The following is a 21,002-nucleotide window of genomic DNA, read 5'->3' as shown; positions in this document are numbered from 1 at the left end:
CTGGTAAGACAGGTAAAGAAACTTTAGAAACAGCAGATCGCGTGTGGGTATACCCGATGCCCCAAGAAACAAGTAATTCGGGGCAAATAATCTACACAGAACACACCCGCCGGCAGCATGGCTGCCCCCCCTGCGCTGACCCGGGGGCTCGGGAGGCGGCCGCTCGCCGGCGGCCCCGCCCGCTGCTGGCCCGGCCCCGCCGCTGGCCCGGCCCCGGCTCCTCCTCCTGCGGGGGTGGGAGGTGTGGAGTCGCCGGACGAAGGCAGCGGAGCAGCGCTTGTGGGTCATGGCGCCGCTGAGGGACTGCAAGGTGAGGGCGGGTCTGAGCGGGGCGGCGAGGCGCCTTGTCTGCCCCCGCAGCAGCGACCGAGCGCGGCTCCTGCTCCCGCCGGGCGCAGAGGCACGGCGGGGGTTCGTCCTTCGGGCGGGCGGTGTCCTCCTGTGTGGGTCCTGGGAAAGCCCCACAGAGAGCCGGGCTGGGAGGGGGCTGCCGGCGGGCGGGGAGCCGAGCCGAGCCGGCTGCGGCTGACGGGAGGGCGCAGAGAGGCAGCCCGGGTGTGGGGGGGCCGCTGTGGGAGCTCATCTCCCTTCACCCCCCAGCAATCGTACACTGCGGGTGGGTTTCAGGTGGGGTGAGGCTGCTGTTGAGATCTGAAAACGGGGACGAGTCGCTGCACTCGTGTCTGAGCATCTCTGGGTCTTGTCCGTAGTGCCCGCTGGTCCCACAGGCACTCACCTGCCCTGTCTGTGGGCCTCAGAAGGGGGTCAGGCCTTCTTCTAACTCTAAACCAGCCTCAAGGCCAAGGGTTCGACATCTGTCTGCAGGAGCTAGTTACTGATTAGTCATTTGTATGGGTTTTTTTTTCCCCGATGGAGTTCTTTCTCTCTGTTGCTCCAGTTCTTCTTGTTTTTCGGTTAATCAGGCAGAGAGAGGTAAAAACAAAGAAGTCTCGAAGATCTTCTGAGAGTGTCGTAGGTTCATGAGCGCCAGAGCGCTGAAGAGCTGCCACATGAGTAATAGAGGATGTGCTAACAGCAGCCCACGAAGAGCAGAGGTTCCTCAGAGCCAGCTGAGATTCTAGAAGGGACAAAAATACAAATAAACACTCAGCAGATCCTTAAAGCAGGAGAAAGGGCAAGGCTTTGGCCTCTGGAAGAATCAGTAAGAAGAGCCGACGCCATGGCACTCTCCTCCAAGAGACATTGCAGAGAAGAGTCTCTTCTGGAGTTAGAGAGGAAGGTTGTGGGAAATCAGCATAACAGAACTCAAAGGCAGCCTATGTGGGAAGGGAAGGTGCTAATTGTTTTGCAGGCTCTCCAGGCTGATTTTCACCTACTTGTGCTCCCTCCCTCGCAGATTTCCTCAGTCACAGTCTGATACCCGAGTACAGACAAGCCCCAAGTCGTGAGTGTCCCAAGTAGTCTGGGCTGGACCACTGGTGTACAACCCAGAGAACAAGGGGTGCTGACTCTTCTGTCCTCTCAGTGGCTATTTGGTTCTTGTTTGACACCAACAGATTAGGTTTGCAGCAGATCTTTTATGTCTCTTAAGAGACAGCAGCTGTTACGGGGTGGTTCTTCCTTGCAGCCCATTGTCCTGGTGCACTAACAGGAAGAGTAGTGGCAAACGTGATGTGATGCAATGCAGCCTTGCTGCCATCCTCCTCCTGTTGCCAGAGTAGGAGTCTTCCAGCGAGGAGTGAGTTACGTGGTCTGTAGCGTTGGCAGAGCAGAGGCTTTCTAGAGTGGGTAGTAATAGCATGTACCTCAACTAGATCAGCAGTGTCCTTAGCGATGCATGCAGGCCTTTTTGTGCTCACCCCGCTTCTGCTGTTTTTTCTGATGCTTACACACAGACATTTTCATTCCTATGAATCTTAGCATTAACAAATCTCCTTAAAATGGGATGACATTGCCCCAACCCTGGAAGTGTTCAAGGCCAGGTTGGATGAGGCTTTGGGCAACCTGGTGTAGTGGAGGATTTCCCTGCCCATGGCAGGGGGTTTGGAACTAGATGATCTTTGAGGTCCCTTCCAACCCTAACCATTCTGTGATTCTATGACATTTTCTACTCGGCGAGTACCTTGATCTGTTGTGCAAAATGGGCAGTGGCAGAGAGCTGCTTCAAATGGTGCTTGTTTTTGATGACTGGTGGTGGAAGTGGTTGGTGCCTGGCCTATTTTGCAGGGTGCTTGAAAGGTAGCCTGTAAGTAACAGGCCTAACCTTGCTGCCCTGTTGGACTTTTTTCTTTATGCTGTTTCTGGATATAGTGTGAACGATAAAGAAAATTTTTAATTTTCTATTCAGATCTAGTCTTTCAGGCTTGTAATTTGAACACTCAAGTGCTTGAGCTGCTGGAATGTGAGCCTTTAATCCAATCAGAGTGGAAAAGCTTTAGGATATAATAACAAAGATGTCTTTGCCTGGTTACTTAAAATTTTTGACGGTTGGGTCATTAGAACCAGGAAATACATTAAAGTGTAAAATGAGACGAGCTGAATTCTTGCAGCATCCACAAGGACTAATCCCCCGTTAGGAGGAGTCTGAATTGGCTTGCCCCGGGTCTTTTTTTATGTCTATGCTGTATGTTCAGTGTACTGGAATAAAAGTGATGCTGAAGTGATTGGGGCAGCTCCTCAGATGTGTGTGTACTTGAAAAGGAATGTATACGGTGTGGTGAACCTTACGGTCTTAGAGACAATGATGGGTACAGTATAGGAACGCTGAATGGAGAGTACTTGGTAGAAATAAACCCAAACATTATTAAAAAAAATCTGAATAGATTGCCAAGGGAAGCACCTCAGCTTGTGAGATGACAGGCTTTGTGGTTGTGTGGCCATTCTGTGTGGGGGAAGAGGCCTACAAGCAACTAGAGATTACATGCCTGTTTGCCTGTAGACATCCACATGAATAAGTTAAGCGTTTTGAAATAGGCACTGGATTTTCTATTTTGTTGCCTAAGTTACTTAAGAGAGCAGTCATGGAGACAACCATGAACCAGGATGCAGTAGCTGCTGCAGCTTAATTCCACCATTGAGTAAACTGTGCATCTGCCTAATGAACTCTTTTCGTTCTCCAGCAGCTAGCCAGGAGATGTAGCACCTCAGTAAGTGTTACATAGCTTGTTAAGAAACTGTGGCAGCCTGATCCTGTTTTGCATTTCAGCTTTATCAAATGTTCCGATGTTCTTCCTTTTTGTAAGGCTTCTGTACAAGTCTGTGGTCCGAGTCCTGTGTTGACTTGACTCCAGTGACTTGGTGGATTTGCTCTGCCAGGTTGTTTAGCCTGCAAGTTACTTAAGGTGTTGATTTCAGTTACAAAAAAAACAGGGTTTAATTTTACCATGTCTCTGCTTCACATGAGGTGTGTCTGCAGCAGAGGGTCTAGCCAAAAGTTTAGTTGTAATGAGTCTCTTGTTACGAGATGCGTAACCCATCAAGATCTTCTATTACACTTCATAATTTTCTGCTTCTTTATTCCCACTGCTAACCCCAACTAATTGAATCTTCAGATGTAGCTACAACTGCACAAAAGGTTTGCCTGCTTACATTGTCCTTCCTGCTTTTCTTCTTTTTTTTTTTTTTTGAAAAAAAGCATAGTTGATGAAAATATCAGAACACCATCAGTTTGAAAATCTGTTGGCATAGTCTGGAAAATGAAGGTGTAAAATGAGTGTGTTTGTGTTTCTTTGTTGTGCAGGCCTGGCAGGATGCTGGACTTGTCCTGTCCACGACTAGCAATGAAGCCTGTAAACTATTTGATGCTGTGCTGACCCAGGTATGACCAAAAAGTGTAAGAAAATGTGATTTGAAGGGACTCATGCATGAAAGATTCTTTGCTGTAGTTGATGTTTAAATTTCTTACCAGCTGGGAGAGTCTCTCAATCAGGAGTTGGGCCATTAGCAGGCAGCAGAAAACACTTGCAGCAGAGGGCTATGCTGGATGCCACAGCTGTGGGGAAAACCTCAGCCAGTGTGCTCATCCTGCTTGACACTGGAGAATCAACCGATTCACATAAACAACCTAAAATGTACGGTTATTAGTTCTGCTGTTGGCCAAACTACCTTAAAGAAAACAGTTTTTCGCTTTTCCTGCTCCGCTAACCCTATCTGAATGCAGTTTCTTTTAGTCATTTGCCTTGCTTACTTCTGAATTTTAAACACCTGGGAGAAGGAAAAGAAGCCCAATATGATGGAGGATTCCTCGACCCTCTCTCTGTGTCTCTTACAGTACGCAACCTGGACCAATAATGAGAGCCTCGGAGGTATTGAGGGGTGCCTCTCAAAGTTAAAAGCAGCAGATCCAAATTTTAGTAAGTATAACCTTTAAATCTTAGCATGGAAAGTGCTGGATGATACCTGGTGTCTTCGTGTTTAATTTACTTTGTTTAGGCAGTGGGTTATAGAATCTGTAAAACTTCTTCAGAATCTAGAGCAGGCTGGGATGGTTTTGTGTGTTTTTTTTCTTTTTGATTCAAGTCTTTTTAAATGGCTGTCATGAAAAGCCTATAAAAACTTTAGGTTTACGAGACTTCTTGGACCCCATGTGTATAAGTCAGTCTCATTTAAATCAAACAACCAGCCCCTCCTTGTGTTTATGTAGAGAGGAATTACCTGCAATGCTGTACAGCTCAGGTTGTAATGTGCTATTTTCCATAGCAATGGGACATGTCATTGCTAATGGTTTGGAGTTGATTGGCACCGGAAGTTCAGCGCGGCTCAACAAAGAGCTGGACAGCGCGATGAGAACAATGATGGCGCTTTCAGAATCACAGCAGCTGACCGAGCGGGAGAAGCTTCATGTATCAGCGCTGGACATGTTCGCTAGTGGGTAAGTCCACTGTCATCCTATTGAAAGGACCGTGAGGAGTTTTGGTCACCGCAAGTGGACGAGATGGTTGGTAGCAGTGTTGCCTGACATCTAGCAAAGGATCAGGGTGAGATGTCAGTGATTGTTCTTGAATTTATCTCTCCAAACTGTAAGCACCATGAGTAGTCAGTGAGCATCACGGTCAGAGGGGAGATGCTCTCTTGCCAGTGCTTCATATCATTGAGTGCTCCGTGTTTTAAACCTGTCAGAAATCCATCAGTGGAATATATGGTTTAGAACTAGGAAACTCAATCTTTAACTACCGTAACGTCCAATATAATATAGCACAGGCTTGGATCCAGAGAAGCAAAGCTACAAACACACTTTTCTTTCCTCTGTTGTCTTACTGTGTCAAAAACTATTTCCTCTGTAACGGAGATAGCAGAGTGCCAGAAGTGCTGTAGAGACTCGCTGTTTCATTCGGTATGATGAATTTATGTGCACTGCAGAAAGTGTGGGCTAATGATTCACTTCCATTATTCCTTGGTCAAACAAACAGGTGAGCATGGATTCACCTCTCATACTTCTTAGAAAAGGTGAAGAGAAGGCAACTGAAGGCCTGTTACTGTGGGTTTGATTCCCACTAGAGGAGAGGGAATTGCACATGTGAAGTTAGATTAATGATGGTAGTTCTCAGTAAAAGCTATTCAACCCTGTAGGAGAATCTTTAGATTTATGGTTTAAGCTTGTTTGATTTTCCTTGTGTATTACAATGACTTGTTGTAACCCAAGGACCTTTCTTTCAAAAGATTTCCCAGAAGGTGCTCAGTGAAGATAATGCCATTATTACTTTAAAAAGGACTAAGAAATTCCTTCAAGAAAAAAAAAAAAAACTTTGATGTTGAATTTTCTATTTTTCAGAATAGCATGAGTTTAGAGCTAACAGTAGAGGCAGGTATGTGTGCCTTCTCTCAGTAATCAAAATATTTTTTAAATTTATTTCTAGCCAGCTTCCAAAAGCTTGTGATCTATGGGAACAGATTCTGCAGAACCACCCAACTGACCTTCTAGCCCTCAAATTTTCCCAGGACGCTTATTTCTACTTGGGATATCATATACAGATGCGAGATTCTGTTGCCCGGGTTTACCCTTTCTGGACACCTGATATTCCGTTAAGCAGGTGGGTCATGCTTCATTTTGAAAATTGTTCTACATCTGGTGTGCACGTACTTTGCGCGTTTTAAGTTCAGACACATCTAAATAACAGGATCTGGTGGAAACAGACATGTAGGCAAAATCAAAAACGTAAAAGTGAATCAAACCTGACCACAGCTAGAACATCTCTGCTGTATCCCTGTTGACACTGTTGGTTGAAGGTTTTTTCCTAAGGGAGCTGTGGCTCAATTAGTAAACTTTGCTGACAAATGTAGCACATGGCATGTAACACACAGTATAAAGTCAAGTCCTCACTGAGAGCAGTGGCCAAACTCCTTCAGGCTGTTAGAGGTCTGGTTTTTCACTTGGGGCTCACATTGTGGGTGAGAGAGCACATCAGCGGAAGGAAGAAAGGAGTTGTAACGTGGAATACCAGTGTAGCTCTGAAACAAAACTTTGGGATATACTATAACAGCTAGTACAGCAGTCTGACAAGAAGGTGGATTTTTAAAAAATGTCTCCAGTTCAGTCCTGAAAGTTTGTTTCCCAAAGTTAATTCAAGATAATCTGAATCTGTTGGCTTAAAAATAATTTTTAAAATGGCATGTTAAATTATTTGAAAGCTTTTAACTTTATGTAAAAATTAACATTAAATTGTAAGTCAATACATACATTTAACATTTAGAGACAGATGAATCCACAGGCAACCATACCTTTCTGAATATTTCATGAATGTTGCTGTACACCAATGCACTGCACTTCCATATCCAGCACAATTTTGTCTCCCTTTTTCCTTCCACAAACAATGCAGAGAATACAGACTCAGTGCTAACATAATAGTGAAGCTATTGATTCAGTACCTCAAGTGGCTGCGGTGCCCCGCAATCTCATGGAACAGAGGGCAGTGTCAGGAGTCTCATTTTTCCAGCTGTGTTACCTCAACTCAGAAAAATCTAAACCGCTTAGTTGCTTTTAACTACAATATACCGGTTTCATTTGTTGGGGCAATAAGACGACTTCGCAGTTTTGACCGCTCTTTTATAAACTTTTCTAGACACGATGCTACGAAAGTGCAAGTTGTTGTCCACTTAATTGTAAAGCAACAGGAAACATCCATATGCCAAGCACTTCTTGAAGTATAAAAACCTGGCAAGTACTCCTTGTCCTTAAACTTACAGGCATGTAGAGTTACACATGCATTGATAAGTTGGCCAAAAAAAAAAAAAAATCAACTTTTATTCATCTTGATCCACGAAATAAATCAGTTGCAACATAACCCACAGGTTTTAGTAGTTCTTTTTCCTCAGGAGTTTAAAACCAAAGCCCCAACAGATACTTTGAGAAGCAGAAACATATCCTGTGGTATTTTGCAATCTACGAATCTGCAAATAGAAGAGCAGTTGAATCGTAGACTTGTTTAGGTTGGAAAAGACCTTGACGATCATTAAGCATTAACCTAACACTGCCAGTCCGCCACTAAACCATGTTCCTAAGCACCACATCTACAGGTCTTTTAAATACCTCCAGGGATGGTGGCTCAACCACTTCCCTGGGCAGCTCGTTCCTGTGTTTGACAACCCTTTCGATAAAGAAATTTTTCCTAATACCCAATCTAAACCTCCCCTGGCACAACTTGAGGCTGTTTCCTCTGTCCTGTTGCTTATTAAGTGTTTCTTAAAGTGACTGCCTCAGGTATATGTGTAAGAGCATATAACGTCCCGAATTTTCCTTTACGTTGCGCTTTTATGATTAACGGGGCTGCTTTACAACCAGTTTTAGAGGACCACTTCACATGACAGTGCTTGCCTGTAGTTCTGTGGGCACTGGAGCAAGTGCAGAAGGCTACGCTGGTGTGTCTGTTCTCAGATGTTGAGGTAGCTTTTGTGACAGCATTGTCTTGCTTCTAGCCTTCCAGTTCCGCATCTTGCAGCTGTTACGGAGATCAGCAGATTGTTCTGTGCAACTCTTAGTTCTAGTTTATCTAAAGACATAAACGTCAGTTCTCAAAACACTGGTGATGTGCATCTTTTGCTGGTGTCTCTGGGCCTCTCATTTCCTCTGAGAACTAGCTAGTTGTTCCGTATTCTGCAAGCTTGAACCCTCATTGTAACTTTCGTTGTAAGGGCTGTTTTGAGTTAAGTACTATTTCTAATAGTTTTTTCAGTCCCAGCTTAAATCTAGTTCTAAATGGATGATGTACCGGTTTTGCCCTTTTAATTAGCTACATGAAGGGCTACTACTCTTTTGGGCTCATGGAAACGAACTTCTTCGATCGTGCTGAGGAGCTTGCCCATGAGGTAAGCTGCCTGTTACTGATGCTGAAAGGTTTGAGAATTCTTAAACCTCTTCCTTATGTCTGGGTGGTGGTTTGCGTAAATGCCATGAACTGACTCTCTCCGTCATCCCAGTGGTTAGTAGAAGGAGCAAAGAGATAAAGCTCAACATGGAAATGCTCACAGAGACAACTGATAACTAAGAGACTACTGGTAACTTTTCCTTAGAAAGATTCCCACATCTGTGCCATAGCATGGCAGTTTCATCTTGACTATATTTCCTCCGCTTGCTTATGAGCGTGCCTTGTCAGATATTGTCAGAACATCCCTACAAAATCCATATATTATCTCATCTGCTGTTTCCCCTGTGTATAATTGGCTGTTTACTCCTATTAAAGAACATTGGATTGGTTTGGTGTAATCTGCTCTTGACAATCCATCCTGTTTGGGTTTCCCCTCCTTTTTTTCCCAGATGCTTGTTCCTGGATTATTGAAAAATTAACTGTACAATGTTTATGGGGATCGATGTTAGCCAGCCTGTTTGCTTTTTATGAAGATAGTAATTGTACTTGACTTTCTCCTGTCCTTAGGATTATCCCTGTCGTCCAGGAGTCTCAGATACAATTCATCTCTAATGGGTGCTTTTGCTAAATTTCTGTTACATCAAATTGCTGAAAGTGACAACAAAGACTAAAAGTTAACATTTAACACTTACTAGGTTAATGGCTGGCCTCACAAAATGCCTAAAACCTAGTAGGAGTTGTTGGAGCAAGAAAGAGGAATTTGCTGAATACTCAGAGCTGGCCATGTTCTTGAAGAAGAAATGACTACCTGCAAAGCACTATGTCATGGAATATATTGTGCCTGTGCGTGCAGTTCTTTCATGGCTGATGCTGATGCATGGCTGTGAAATAAAATGTCATTTGATAATCTTCATCAAAGCCTACATTTTGAAGTGTTTTGCAGGTGTTCATCTCTATGCAGTAGAAGCTGGGAAGTGAAGTCAGCCAACAAACGTTTTCTTCCTTTTCTGTCCAAATCAGACTTCCTGGCTGTGGTTAGTTGGAACGATGCAGGGATGTACTTAACACGCAGCAAGACAAAAATAGTCTCTTGTTTCTATATCAGCGGTGGTAACTATTGTTACTTGCAAGTTTGTAAGCTGCTTCACGTTTTCTCCTTTTTCACTCCTAGGCTTTGGCTATAAATCAGACAGATGCATGGTCCGTTCATACTATAGCTCACGTAAATGAAATGAAAGCAGAGGTGAAGAAAGGATTAGAATTTATGAAGGAAACAGAAACCAACTGGAAGGTAAACCTTCTTGTAGTATCTCTGAAAAAGCTCCTTCTAGGTGTCTTTATCTCCTCCAGCCAAGCTCTTGATTCCTCTGCGTGCAGTTCCTTCCTATATGCAGGTGCGTTACACGCCATGCAAAGTTTACGTGTTGGAAGAAACTACTACTTGAGGTGCTGTTACTCTCCATGCTGCTTCTGAAGCAAGAGGCAGGAAAAAGTGGCATATTATGAGGGACACTTTAAGTTGTCGTTACTACAGCTGCTGAGATGACAAAAACGGCAAACACGTCAGGAAGCCAGGATTCACACAGAGTCTGTCCTCTCCCACTGCCTTGCTTTAGCTAAGAATATTGTCATAAATCTGCTTCTCAACAAGCGTGTGGTGTGTACGTGTGTGTGTAGCTTCTTTTTCCTGCTGGAGCTGATTAGGTATTTTACATCTCATAAAGGCCTGGCCGTTGCTGACAGGTGAAACATCAGGTGTGAAAATGGTGATTTATTGACATGTGATTTATATATATGTGATTTATTGTGCAGCAATAAAAGTACAATAACCACTGACATTTTCACCAGCTTTTTGCTTAGATTGAGATGAGCACTTTTTTTTTTTTTTTTTCAGTTAAGCATTGAGATACCAAGCCTGGAAGTGCAGACAGAAAACCCTTGCTTGAGGTTCATATCTGTTGTTTCCCAGAAAGCATTTTGTCCTTTAATATATCAGTTTTAATGAAACAGTGATGCAGGGGACTGACAGTTTGGGTGATGCCTTAAAAAACCCCAATCAGTGACTTCTTTTTCAGTTTCTTAAAATAGTTGCATACCTTTGTGATTTATATCCTTTATCCAAACAAAATAAAGTGCAAGATCATTAAGTAGAGTTGTCTAGCATACCTTCTTGCCTGACCCACTGTTGTTAAGATTTGTAACAGCTGGCATTGTCATAACGATAATGTGTATAATCGCTTCTTCTGTGCAATATTGGTCATCTCAAACATCATGAACACAGAGTGTTAAACTGTAAGCACAGGAAAAGAACAGACCTCTCTAAGGGCTTTATTACAGCCGCTTGTATCTGGCCTGGTGATTTGAAATTTTGATTTATTTTCTTTTGATGACCAGGATCCATACTGCCACAGTATTCATACTCCTTCTGTCGCATCTTCCTCCTTCTCAGTAAGAGGGGCAAAGATTTTGCACAGGTTTTCTTTACAGAGTATCTCTGTCCAGGATCTATCCAGGTCGCTTCAGAGAAGATGCCTAAATTTAGATGAGACAGATCTCGCTCGTTATAGATGTGGGGTGTTTGCCTAACAAAAGAAAAGGTTTTACAGAAGGATGAGTTCTGAGGCATCCAAGTAAAATTCTCTCTGGAAAATGACGTGGGAGAAACCTTGGTTTTGAGGGGTCTTCCTGAGTAGCTGCAAGGATGAATGTGTCAAATGAGAAGGTATCCTGGCCAGCTGATTTAAAGTTCTTGTCAATTCTGTCTGGTGACATACTCAGTTTTGCTGAAGAAGGAAACAGAAATCTGACTAGATGTGTTTAAATGGGAAGTTACTTTGTAAATAATATTTTCTCTTCTTTCTTTTTTTTTTTTTTCTTTTTTCTCCCCAGAACAGTGATATGCTTGCTTGCCATAATTACTGGCACTGGGCTTTGTACTTTATTGAAAAGGTATGAGATATTTTCATATAGGTGTTTTATGGTCTAGATAGGTCATTCATCTCATGTTATTTAAAAGGCAGACCTAACATTTATAGTTGTTGTGGTTTTTTTTTTCAACTATTTAAAGGGATGTTTTTATAAGATAGCACAAGGCCATTTTTACAAGCTAGCCCTTTATTACAATTATTTTAGAAGTTTTAATTACATCAATCAAAGTTCCAGGTTCTTTGTTAGAATGTTGAAAAATTGCTGTGAGATTATTGTAGGTTTGAAGATCAAATAGTGTCACTGATCACACTTGGCACAGTTGTTTGATAGAAAGATGAACTTGGTTGTCTAATTTTCAGACAAAAATTAGACAAAATTCTCTTCAAATTCAATACTAGTTTGCTGCCCCCAAAATTGGCTGACTATGAGAGATGCAGTAAGCTCTAAATTTGGTCACCAGTGTTATTAATGTTACTAATTCTTATTACTGAAACCCTTTAAAAATTGTTGCAATTTTACCCAGCCTGTCAGGTTGCAATGAAGAATTTCCTTGGATTTAATAATGCCTAGCAGTTGTGGGGTTCAGTTCAACAGGGAGACAAATGTGACATCGTTGAGAAGGCAGTGTACTTTGGTCAGAAAATGAGTAACTTGCTTGTATTCAGCATTATTAACACAGAAGGAGCGTAATTCTCAATAGTAGCCTAATAGCTTGTTTATTTTGCCACCTTCTATCTATGCGACTTTTTGTAGCCTGCTTAAAATTCTTTTTCTTCCTACCTCTTTTCATACACCATGGGATGCACTAATTTTTGCAAAAATCCCTGAAATGAATGTTAGATTGAGAGGTAATACCTTCTCTTTCTCCTTCACGTGTAACTTATACCAGTATTGGTGTATATATATAATAATTTAATATATCTTATTAAATTAAGCCTAAACATACTGATTATTTTGCCTGTAGTAAATCCTAGACTCCATTCATTCTTTCAGTACCTCAAGGCTTCTTTGACTTGGATTGTTCTGCTTGTCATGAGGCAGCTGTGAAGTAATATGATGACATCTATTAATTATATGTCTTTGGCTACTACCAGTCACTTTGGGTTACCATCTCTGAGTGTTAATCACACCGTCCTTGTTTGCTTTTACAGGGTGAATATGAGGCTGCTTTGACAATTTATGACAATCATGTGAGTAGGGGCCTTTTTATCTTTACTAGTAGAGAGTGTGCTTAAGACCATGATGTGTGCTTTCTGCCTTCTGTATGAGAGTGAAACGTGTCACGGTGTGCCATATATGTGTACGTAGTATTTACATCTGTTGTTTTTGAAGTTTTTGAAGGAAACTGTTTCCCAAGGGTTTTGGGTAAAATGCCCAAAGACTCGCGTGTTACGCAGTGCAAGTGTTTCTTACACTTCTGCTTGAAAGAGCTACAACGGCACTGTTGGTAGTGTTTTCCATTCTGTCTATATTTCTTATTCACGCTTTTTAAAAGGGTGTAAAATAATTTTCCTACAAAGTCAAGCTACCTTTAGATAGAACTGATTTTACATGTTAGGTACTAATTCAACAGAAGCGTGTCTTTTCATCTTAGTTAACTTACTATAGTTCTTTACTATCTGGATTTCAAAACAATCTTTGTAAATAAGCAATATCCAATTGGATAGGGTAACCTATCTTTGTAAGGATTATAAAAATAACACAAGCATTAAGAAGGCTGCTGGGCAGACTTCTGTCTACTAACCTTGGCAAAGTGAAGTAGTATTGATGGCACCGTTTTGGAAAATATAAAAGACCTTGGTGATTCTCCATACTTACCGAGTTTAACTTCATAACAGGAAGAACAACACACATGAAGCAATGTAAGTGTTTATCATTGCAAATTGCTGTATTCAGGAAAGATGCAATTAGAACTATTGCAAAACAGGTATTTTCGAATGAGTAAAAAGATAAAATTAGTTCTGCACTATGGAAGTAAGTGTGATTATCTGAATAAGTTCCCACTAGCACATCAGTTGGGCATCTCATGCATACCTGTGATTACAGATTGCTCCCCGGTGTCTGTCAAGTGGAAGCATGTTGGATGTAGTAGATAACTGTTCGATGCTGTACAGGCTTCACCTGGAAGGTAAGGTATCCACCTGCCATTCTTTCTTAAAACTGTAAGGGAAATAGTTTTCATTTTGCTTCCCCCCTTTCCCTTGCATGTTGGAGAAGTATTCAAATATACTTGCAGAGCAGGCTTGGTCAGTGTTACAGAAGAAATCTTCTGTTACAAAAGAAAATTCTGCTCTTGAGAAAAGCCTCAATGTGAAATTTGTACTAATGTCCATAACTTTTAGTCTTCCCAAGAGCTTTTTTTTTAATTTCCGTGCCAGTATGGTGTTTCATTCAGCTCAAGCTAGCATCGGTCGTATATTTCCTTTTTGTCAAATTCACTTCTGTTGTCCCTGGAGTTTTGAGACTGAATCAAGTACAGAAGCCTCTAAACAGCTGTAGCACTTCCTCAAAGTAAATTTCAAGTTAGATACTTAACTTTCTATTTTGATACTGATTGAAATAGCTAGGACATGTATATTAGCCACTGGCTTTTGTGTGCTTTCCTTACTCAGTGGCATTTCTCCTGAACTTTTTTAAGCTAGTGTTTGTACACTAGGGTTCATGAAGGGAAGGGTGACAGACATACATTATTTTCACAGTACGCTGCTAAAACACTAATGATGCATTTGGTTTGTTTATGAAATCTGTCTTATCACTCTGGTTTTTGATTGCTAGGCAGTTCGCTGTGAGCATCGTCTCCAAGAAGACCTGAGCAATCTCATAATAAAGCCAGAACCTCACATAATGCAATTTAAAACATTGGTGATAAATTACTGACAGTCGATAAACTCTTTGCCCAAATACGGCAAGCTGCAGCTGAGCATTATTGCGTAAGTTTTGCCACATGAGGGAATGTTTTCTAGAGTTTAGCAGGAGTGCTGTTTATGCTGGGTGACTGAGTATGTTGCAAAGACATGCTTTTGCATGTGCTATTTTTATTGAGAAAACTGTTTTTTACTCTTAGGTGTGAAGTTGGAGACAGGTGGAACAATGTTCTGAAGCTTACGAAGAAGCACACCAAAGATCACGTTCTCCTGTTCAATGATGTACACATCTTGATGTCCTCACTTGGAGCCAAAGACCACAAAACTACTGATGAGCTTTTAACAACTCCAGGAACTTGCCAAGTAAGCAAGTGAATTGAAGTATTGTATTTCAGAAATATTTTGTCCTCTGACCTTCAGAGGAATAATGTCTCTGGCTTTCCAAAGCACTACAAAATACTCTTCTCTGCTTTAGTATGTCACTGGGACGTGTCTGGTTTCAGTAGTGCAATCTTCAGTTAGGAGATCCCTGTAATTATTTATTTTTTGAGTTAATGCCTAGAGGCGCTTCTGATCTTGTTAAGCAGAAGTCTCTTGCATTTGAGGCTGTGGGCACTAACTGAACAGTTGCTGTCTGTTTCCTTTCAGTGGGTTCACGCTAAGCTGTGTTACATGCAAAGAATAAAGGATATCATCTCTATATTAGCGAGGGCCTTCTACAGTGTACGTCAGCTATCTGTGGTGGTTCCTCTTTGCTCCGGTTTAAAAGGTTCTTTAGTAACAGAACATTAGTTGGTAGTGATATTCTAATAGCTGCTGTGTGATGTGTTGTGAAGTACAACTGCAGGAAACTGAATTTCAAGTACTGCTAAAGTAATAACAGAGAATATTTTGCTTTCAAATTAATTATTTAAAAAATTTGAATATTTAGGTATTTAATCTAAACAATGTTTTGTCGTGTTCCCTTCTGTATTAAATAACTATAAATTGCCTTGGTTTTTTTGAAGGGGTCGATATATAGATGCTGTAAATGCAATTTCTTCCCCCCTACGCCTTGTTTTTCCTCTGTTTCAGCATCTATTGCTTCTCTTGCCTTAAAAAAGAAGGAAGGAGAACCTGAAATTGTCACTCTTTGTTCCCAACTATAAAACCCATCAATCAAAAATAATAAAAAGAAATGTAATTTTTAAGATTACTTATGAAAACAAGTAACTGTCAAATCAAGCCTAAGCATGTCTGATTTGACTAAAGCAGGAAATGGCAAATATCCTTTATATAAACATATGTGAGTATATGTAAAGTATATCAAACTGCACAAGCATGCCACTTCAGGGAAGCTTTAATGAACACATGCTACTTATCCTTTCACCCAGTGCTTCCTTTTGCCTATGCGTCCCAGCCTTTTGTAGGAATACAGCTCCACGTTTTTAGCCGTAGTTTGAAGTATTAGAAAGCTTAATTTTATTATTTGAGAAAACAGGCTGTGACATGAAAGGTTTATATTAAGGATTGGCTTAATGGGTTAATTTATGTGTATCATGAATATGTAATAGCTACATGATACCTAAGGTACGTTTTGTATTTGTCGAAAAAGCAGCCACAAAACTTTGGCATGAGCAACAGTCTTTCTTGGCTTTTCATTACTATTTTTCCTGAGCCTTTGCAATTTAAAGTTGACAATATTTTTTTGTAAAGTATTCCACGGCGCGCTCTGGCGGTTGGTATCACATACTTATTTTCATGGGCGGAAATGTTAGTTAATGCAGGGAGTATGTTGTGCTTCATGAATCAATACTTCAGATCAGTTGCAAGAGAATGATTTTTTAATTTTTTTTTTTAAATCAATCTTCCATCTCTGTGCATCTTTTCAGAGAGCTGGAACAAATGTTTAAATGAAGAACTGTTTCATCATTTCCATCCTTAACTATCTCAAACTGCTTAAAATGCACATCTGTTGAGCACGTCTAACTTTCCAGGATGTCATAATTTGTTAAAGGAACGATAAACACTGCATGCTGAAAAATCAACATTGACCTAGTGGAAGAAATGGGAAGTTTGTAGTGCTGACTCAAGAAGGAAAGCACAGAGCATGCTCTTTGTTTGGCAAATTTAAGTTACTAGTGTGGGAATGTGACTCTCAGCTGTCATTGTAAGCACTCTACACAGAAGCCAGTGACTAAGGTTCCTCAATGTTAAAGATTTAACCGGAAAATTTACAGAAAATTCTGTTTTAAACAGGGGATGGAATTTATAGCATTGAACTGTGTGCATTCTCCAGAATAATTGATATTGCTTGGGTTAGAAAGTCCTCCTCTCCTCATATTGCCAACAAACCCTTTGGTACTGAAATGGTGCTACCTCCAAGACCTGATCACCGTCAACTCCTTCTGTTGCAGTGGAAAAACACAGTTCCACATTGTCCCGTGTAGATATTGCCTATAGATCAAAGAGTTTGATTACTTGTAATTTCACTTTTTAAAAAAATATTGGCAAGGATGCCTGCTAAAATGTACAGTTTCTTCTGCAGGCATATTGCCATGCTGTATGCCTCTTCAACTCTTAGATGGGTTAGAATACAAGCACTAAAAAAGAAAAACAAAACAAAAACTCTTAAGAGCTAGTTAAAATCCATTGCTGTTTGTGGGCCTAGAAGCAGTCTGACATAGAATAAAAGAGCAGGCTTTGAGAACCGTCCCTGGAAATACAGCTTATAATACAAAGAGGGTGAGGCACTGTGCCATGTGCAAGGGACTGATTGCCACTTTTGGCAGAGATGAGGACAGTCAAAGAACTAGCAGTAGGATGTTCTGGTGAGATCATCAGAAGAGAAACTTAGGCAGTTTTCTGACTTTTCTAGCCAAAACTCTTTATTGCAAAGACAGGAGGGGTTGGGCTTGTGCCTTTTGCGGATATATTCAGAAGAATGGAAACTGATTGAGTAACAAAAAGGTGGGAGTAACATAATCACACCAAAAGATATTATTTAAATAAAGCACTTGAAACATCAGGCTTTGCATGGTAAAAAAAATTCTGTCTGCAGGCAGTGACAGGCTGGCACTGAAATACACATATTGATAACTTGACTTAGAGGAGTTAACCACTTTCTCATTCTACAGAGCACCTTGTGAAGACCATGAACTTTCCCTGGCTCCTGGTTTGGGGTTGCCACTGTGCCAGGCTTTCGTAGAGTTTGAAAATGGAAATTGTGACAAAGCTGTAGACCTGCTGTTCCCAATCCGTTATCAGCTAATCCAACTAGGAGGCAGTAATGCTCAGGTAAAGGAGATCAGTAAAAGACTTTTTGATGCAACTTAATCCTCTTTCAGTAGCCTCTATGAGGCACTTGAATTATTAGTAACACCTGTTCTTAGATAGCTCCCCTGTGCTTGTGACTGAACCCTGTTTGCAAACGCTTATTAGCAGTGTTAGCTATTTAATTTTTAATGTTGATATGTTTCCTTCCTCAGTGGATTTAATAATTTGGTAAACAAGACATTGTAACCAGCAATAAGTTACTTACTACTTTGTATTTTTGCTGACCTCTTTTTTTCAGAGAGATGTTTTCAGCCAGTTGCTGATTCATGCTGCTTTAAATTCTAAATCACAAGCCAAACAAAACCTTGCAAGGTGAGTATTTTTCCTGATAAACATCTGTGGAAGTAGTACTCTTACTAAAAGTAAGAAGTAAAGTAAGCGAATCTCTTGAAGTTCAGCAAGGCCAAGTGCAAGGTCCTGCACGTGGGTTGGGGGCAATCCCAAACACAAGTACAGGCTGGGTGGAGAACGCGTTGAGAGCAGCCATGAGGAGAAGGACGTGGGGGTGTTGGTGGATGAGAAGCTCAACATGAGCTGGAAATGTGCACTTGCAGCCCAGAAAGCCAACCATATCCTGGGCTGCATCCAAAGAAGCACGTCCAGAAGGTCAAGGGAGGTGAATCTGCCCCTCTACTCTGCTCGCATGAGACCCCACCTGGAATACTGCGTTCAGCTCTGGGGCCCCCAACATAGGAAGGACATGGAGCTGTTGGAGCAGGTCCAGAGGAGGGCCATGAAGATGAACCGAGGGCTGGAGCATCTCTCCTATGCAGTCAGACTGAGAGAGTTGGGGTTGTTCAGCCTGGAGAAGAGAAGGCTCCAGGCAGATCTCATAGCAGCCTTCCTGTACCTAAAGGGGGCTCCAAGAAAGCTGGAGAGGGACTTTTGACAAGGATGTGCAGTGATAGGACAAGAGGCAATGGCTTTAAACTGAAAAAGGGGAGATTTCTATTAGATGTAAGGAAGAAATTTTTTACAATGAAGGTGGTGAAACACTGGAACAGGTTGCCCAGAGAAGCTGTGCCTGTCCCATCCCTGGAGGTGTTCAAGGCCAGGTCAGATGGGGCTTTGAGCAACCTGATCTAGTGGAAGGTGGCTCTGCCCATTGCAAGGGGGCTGGAGCTAGATAATCTTCAAGGTCCCTTCTAACCCAAACCTTTCTATAAGTAGGAAGTATACTTAAACCACTAAATTAAGGCTAAAATTATGTGTGAGCATTTGTTAAATTTAGCAACATTTAACTAGGATAAAAAGTAAAAGAGCTTCTATTTCCAAATGTACACTCTTAGTGGTCTGGATGAATGATCTGTGTTTGTTCAAGGGCAGTTGATTTTCAAATGGTTCTGTCTTAAAACGTGGCCTCTTCCTCTTCCCTGTCGACCACTGTACTTAATGTTAAATGTCTGTGAACTGCTGAAAATCAAACCTGTCCTAGTGATGCCATCTGCTTTATTGGGGAATTAACATTTACAGAGTTTACCTTACTACAAATCGCAAGAGCCTTGTTTGGTAGAAATGTAAAGGTTGCTCAGTGACCCATATCGAGTTCTGCTGAAATGTATGGACTGGGTCTGCCTGCGCGTTTAAAGCACGGATCCTTGGGACAATATGAAACCTTGCCTGTTCACCTCCCAAGGCCTCTTTGAAATAGATAAAAATCAGGTACAATACAGATCACTCGGATCTCTGGGTGCTCATTTTCAGTCTCTGTCAGTGCTGAAAAGAATGCTGTTCTGCCTTAATGTGCTGCCAAGGCCAGATAAGGGAAATGTGCACCTCAAGAGCAGGTCTTTAGGTACTGTTTTCCTCCGCTTACAAGAATACTGCTGGCGATCTTAGGGGAAGACTGACGATGTACTCATGACCTTCTTCCCGCTTCTCTCCTACCTCTCCTCCTTTCTCAGGTGCCTCCTGAGAGAACGTGACACGATGAGACCAAATTCACCAATGACGGAGCGACTTATTAGGAAGGCAGCAGCTGTTCACTCAGTGGCATAGGTCTTTCCTCTGTGCTTCAGCTGAAATAGCAATAAGCTTAGCAATCAAAAGCTGGGTGCAGGGAGCGGAGGGATGCTGTGCCGTAACCCATGCTAGAGATTATCAGTAGGTAAGAGTACCCTGTGTGTTAGAGATCTGATGATGATTTCCTTGAAAAAATACAGAGCTGTTCCATTTCAGGAGGTTATATCTTAGATGATTCCACAAGGAAAGGAGAAGATAACCTGCTGAATAATGCGCAGCTTTCTGAAGCATCCCAGGACACTGCTTTTCTGGTATATTTTTCTGAAAGTTCCTTCTGAGACTGATTATATATAGTACAGTAACAGTACCTGGATTTCAGTAATTGATTGGCCCAATTTGTTACTTCCTTAATATGACAAATAATCAGTAAACTGCTCAGATAATTCAAATGGACACATTTTTAAACACAGCTAATAGGAGAGTATGGGGCCAGAGCCAATACAGGCGCAAACTGAATTCCATATCCAGCTCCCAGACCATTCAGGCATGAGTTGCAGATTCTGGCATTACAGATCTGTCTACATTCAGGATCAGGTGCATATTTTTACACTCCCTTCCATAAAATACTTTTTCCTTTCACTGTAGCACCTCGGAGCTTTCTGTAATTGCTATGTGACTGAAGCCAGACAAGGGATAAGAGCTGACTGCAACTATTCTAACAGGGGTATATTCCCTTGGCACTTTTAAATCTCTCAGAAAAAAAGAAAAAGCCTATATTTTAGCTAAAACAGTAACATTTCTGCATAGTAGTTTGGACTGCTGTCTTTGTGCTTACCTCAGCTTTTGGAAAGTCAGGCCTTTCTATCTAATATCATGAGTCCTTGAGTGTTAGCAAAGTAGAGTTTAAAACTAATATTAAAGCACACGCTTTATGGAGGCATCTCAGAGCAGGTGAAGACTGGAAGAGAGGTCCCCCATAGAGAGCTATGGGGAACTGACACAAAGCTTTGTCCCGGCACAAGTGCTGTGGCAAGCTTTGGTGCTGGAAATGTGGCACGATATGAGCCATGTACCTCTAGGAAGTTCTGGTTTCTCTGAATTCCTGCAGCATAGCAGAGGTAACAGATTGCCTTGCAACAGTAATCCAGAAATCCTTAATGAAGGGAAAGATGATATTTCAAACCAAAACTCAACTAATGCCGCCTCTTCTTCTTCCCAAATGGAAATACCACACTCTTCAGCTGCCCAAGCTCTGGCTTTGGTATCATATTTACAAGCTCTCCTGGACACAGGCATGCCTGCTTCCTCCTTCCTGTCCAGCTCAGGCTCTTCCCCATGTCCCACAGCAGCACCCTCCCACATGTAGTTTCCATCTGACCTAAAAAAGCACGTTCATAGCTGGCGCTGTGCTGCCCTGGGAGTTCCTGCATAGAGGAATAAGACATGGAAGTGCTTTGCAGCCACTCTTATTTTCCCCCAGCCCTCACTTGAGGAAAAAATAGTTTATTTTTAAATCAATGATAATTTGTGAAACCAGGTAAGGGTGTTGCATCCCTGCCTGCAGCCTTTTGAATCCTGCAGTCGTTCCCTGTTCTTCATCGCTGATTTATCTGTCCAGCCATGGCTGTGATTGGCTCATTCTGTGCTAAATTTATACTAGATTTTTACTGTT

At 41.8% G+C, this 21,002-nt stretch overlaps 1 protein-coding gene across 1 annotated transcript; it reads left to right on the top strand.

Moving 5' to 3' along the window:
• Window positions 1-256: 256 nt before the first annotated feature.
• LOC147528910 (tetratricopeptide repeat protein 38-like) lies at window positions 257-19,927 on the top strand. Its single transcript, XM_086610758.1, has 15 exons — window positions 257-310; window positions 3,701-3,778; window positions 4,232-4,313; window positions 4,660-4,831; window positions 5,817-5,990; window positions 8,187-8,262; window positions 9,433-9,552; window positions 11,151-11,210; window positions 12,341-12,379; window positions 13,236-13,322; window positions 14,070-14,119; window positions 14,254-14,424; window positions 17,170-17,329; window positions 17,607-17,680; window positions 19,273-19,927. The coding sequence occupies exons 1-15, from the start codon at window positions 287-289 to the stop codon at window positions 19,364-19,366; spliced, it is 1,461 nt and encodes a 486-aa protein (XP_086466884.1). The 5' UTR covers window positions 257-286; the 3' UTR covers window positions 19,367-19,927.
• The last annotated feature ends 1,075 nt before the right edge of the window (window positions 19,928-21,002 follow it).

Source organism: Tauraco erythrolophus, chromosome 4 (assembly GCF_009769465.1).
Source record: "Tauraco erythrolophus isolate bTauEry1 chromosome 4, bTauEry1.pri, whole genome shotgun sequence".
In the NCBI taxonomy this organism is placed as follows: domain Eukaryota; kingdom Metazoa; phylum Chordata; class Aves; order Musophagiformes; family Musophagidae; genus Tauraco; species Tauraco erythrolophus.
This window is presented reverse-complemented; position numbering and strand designations above follow the sequence as displayed.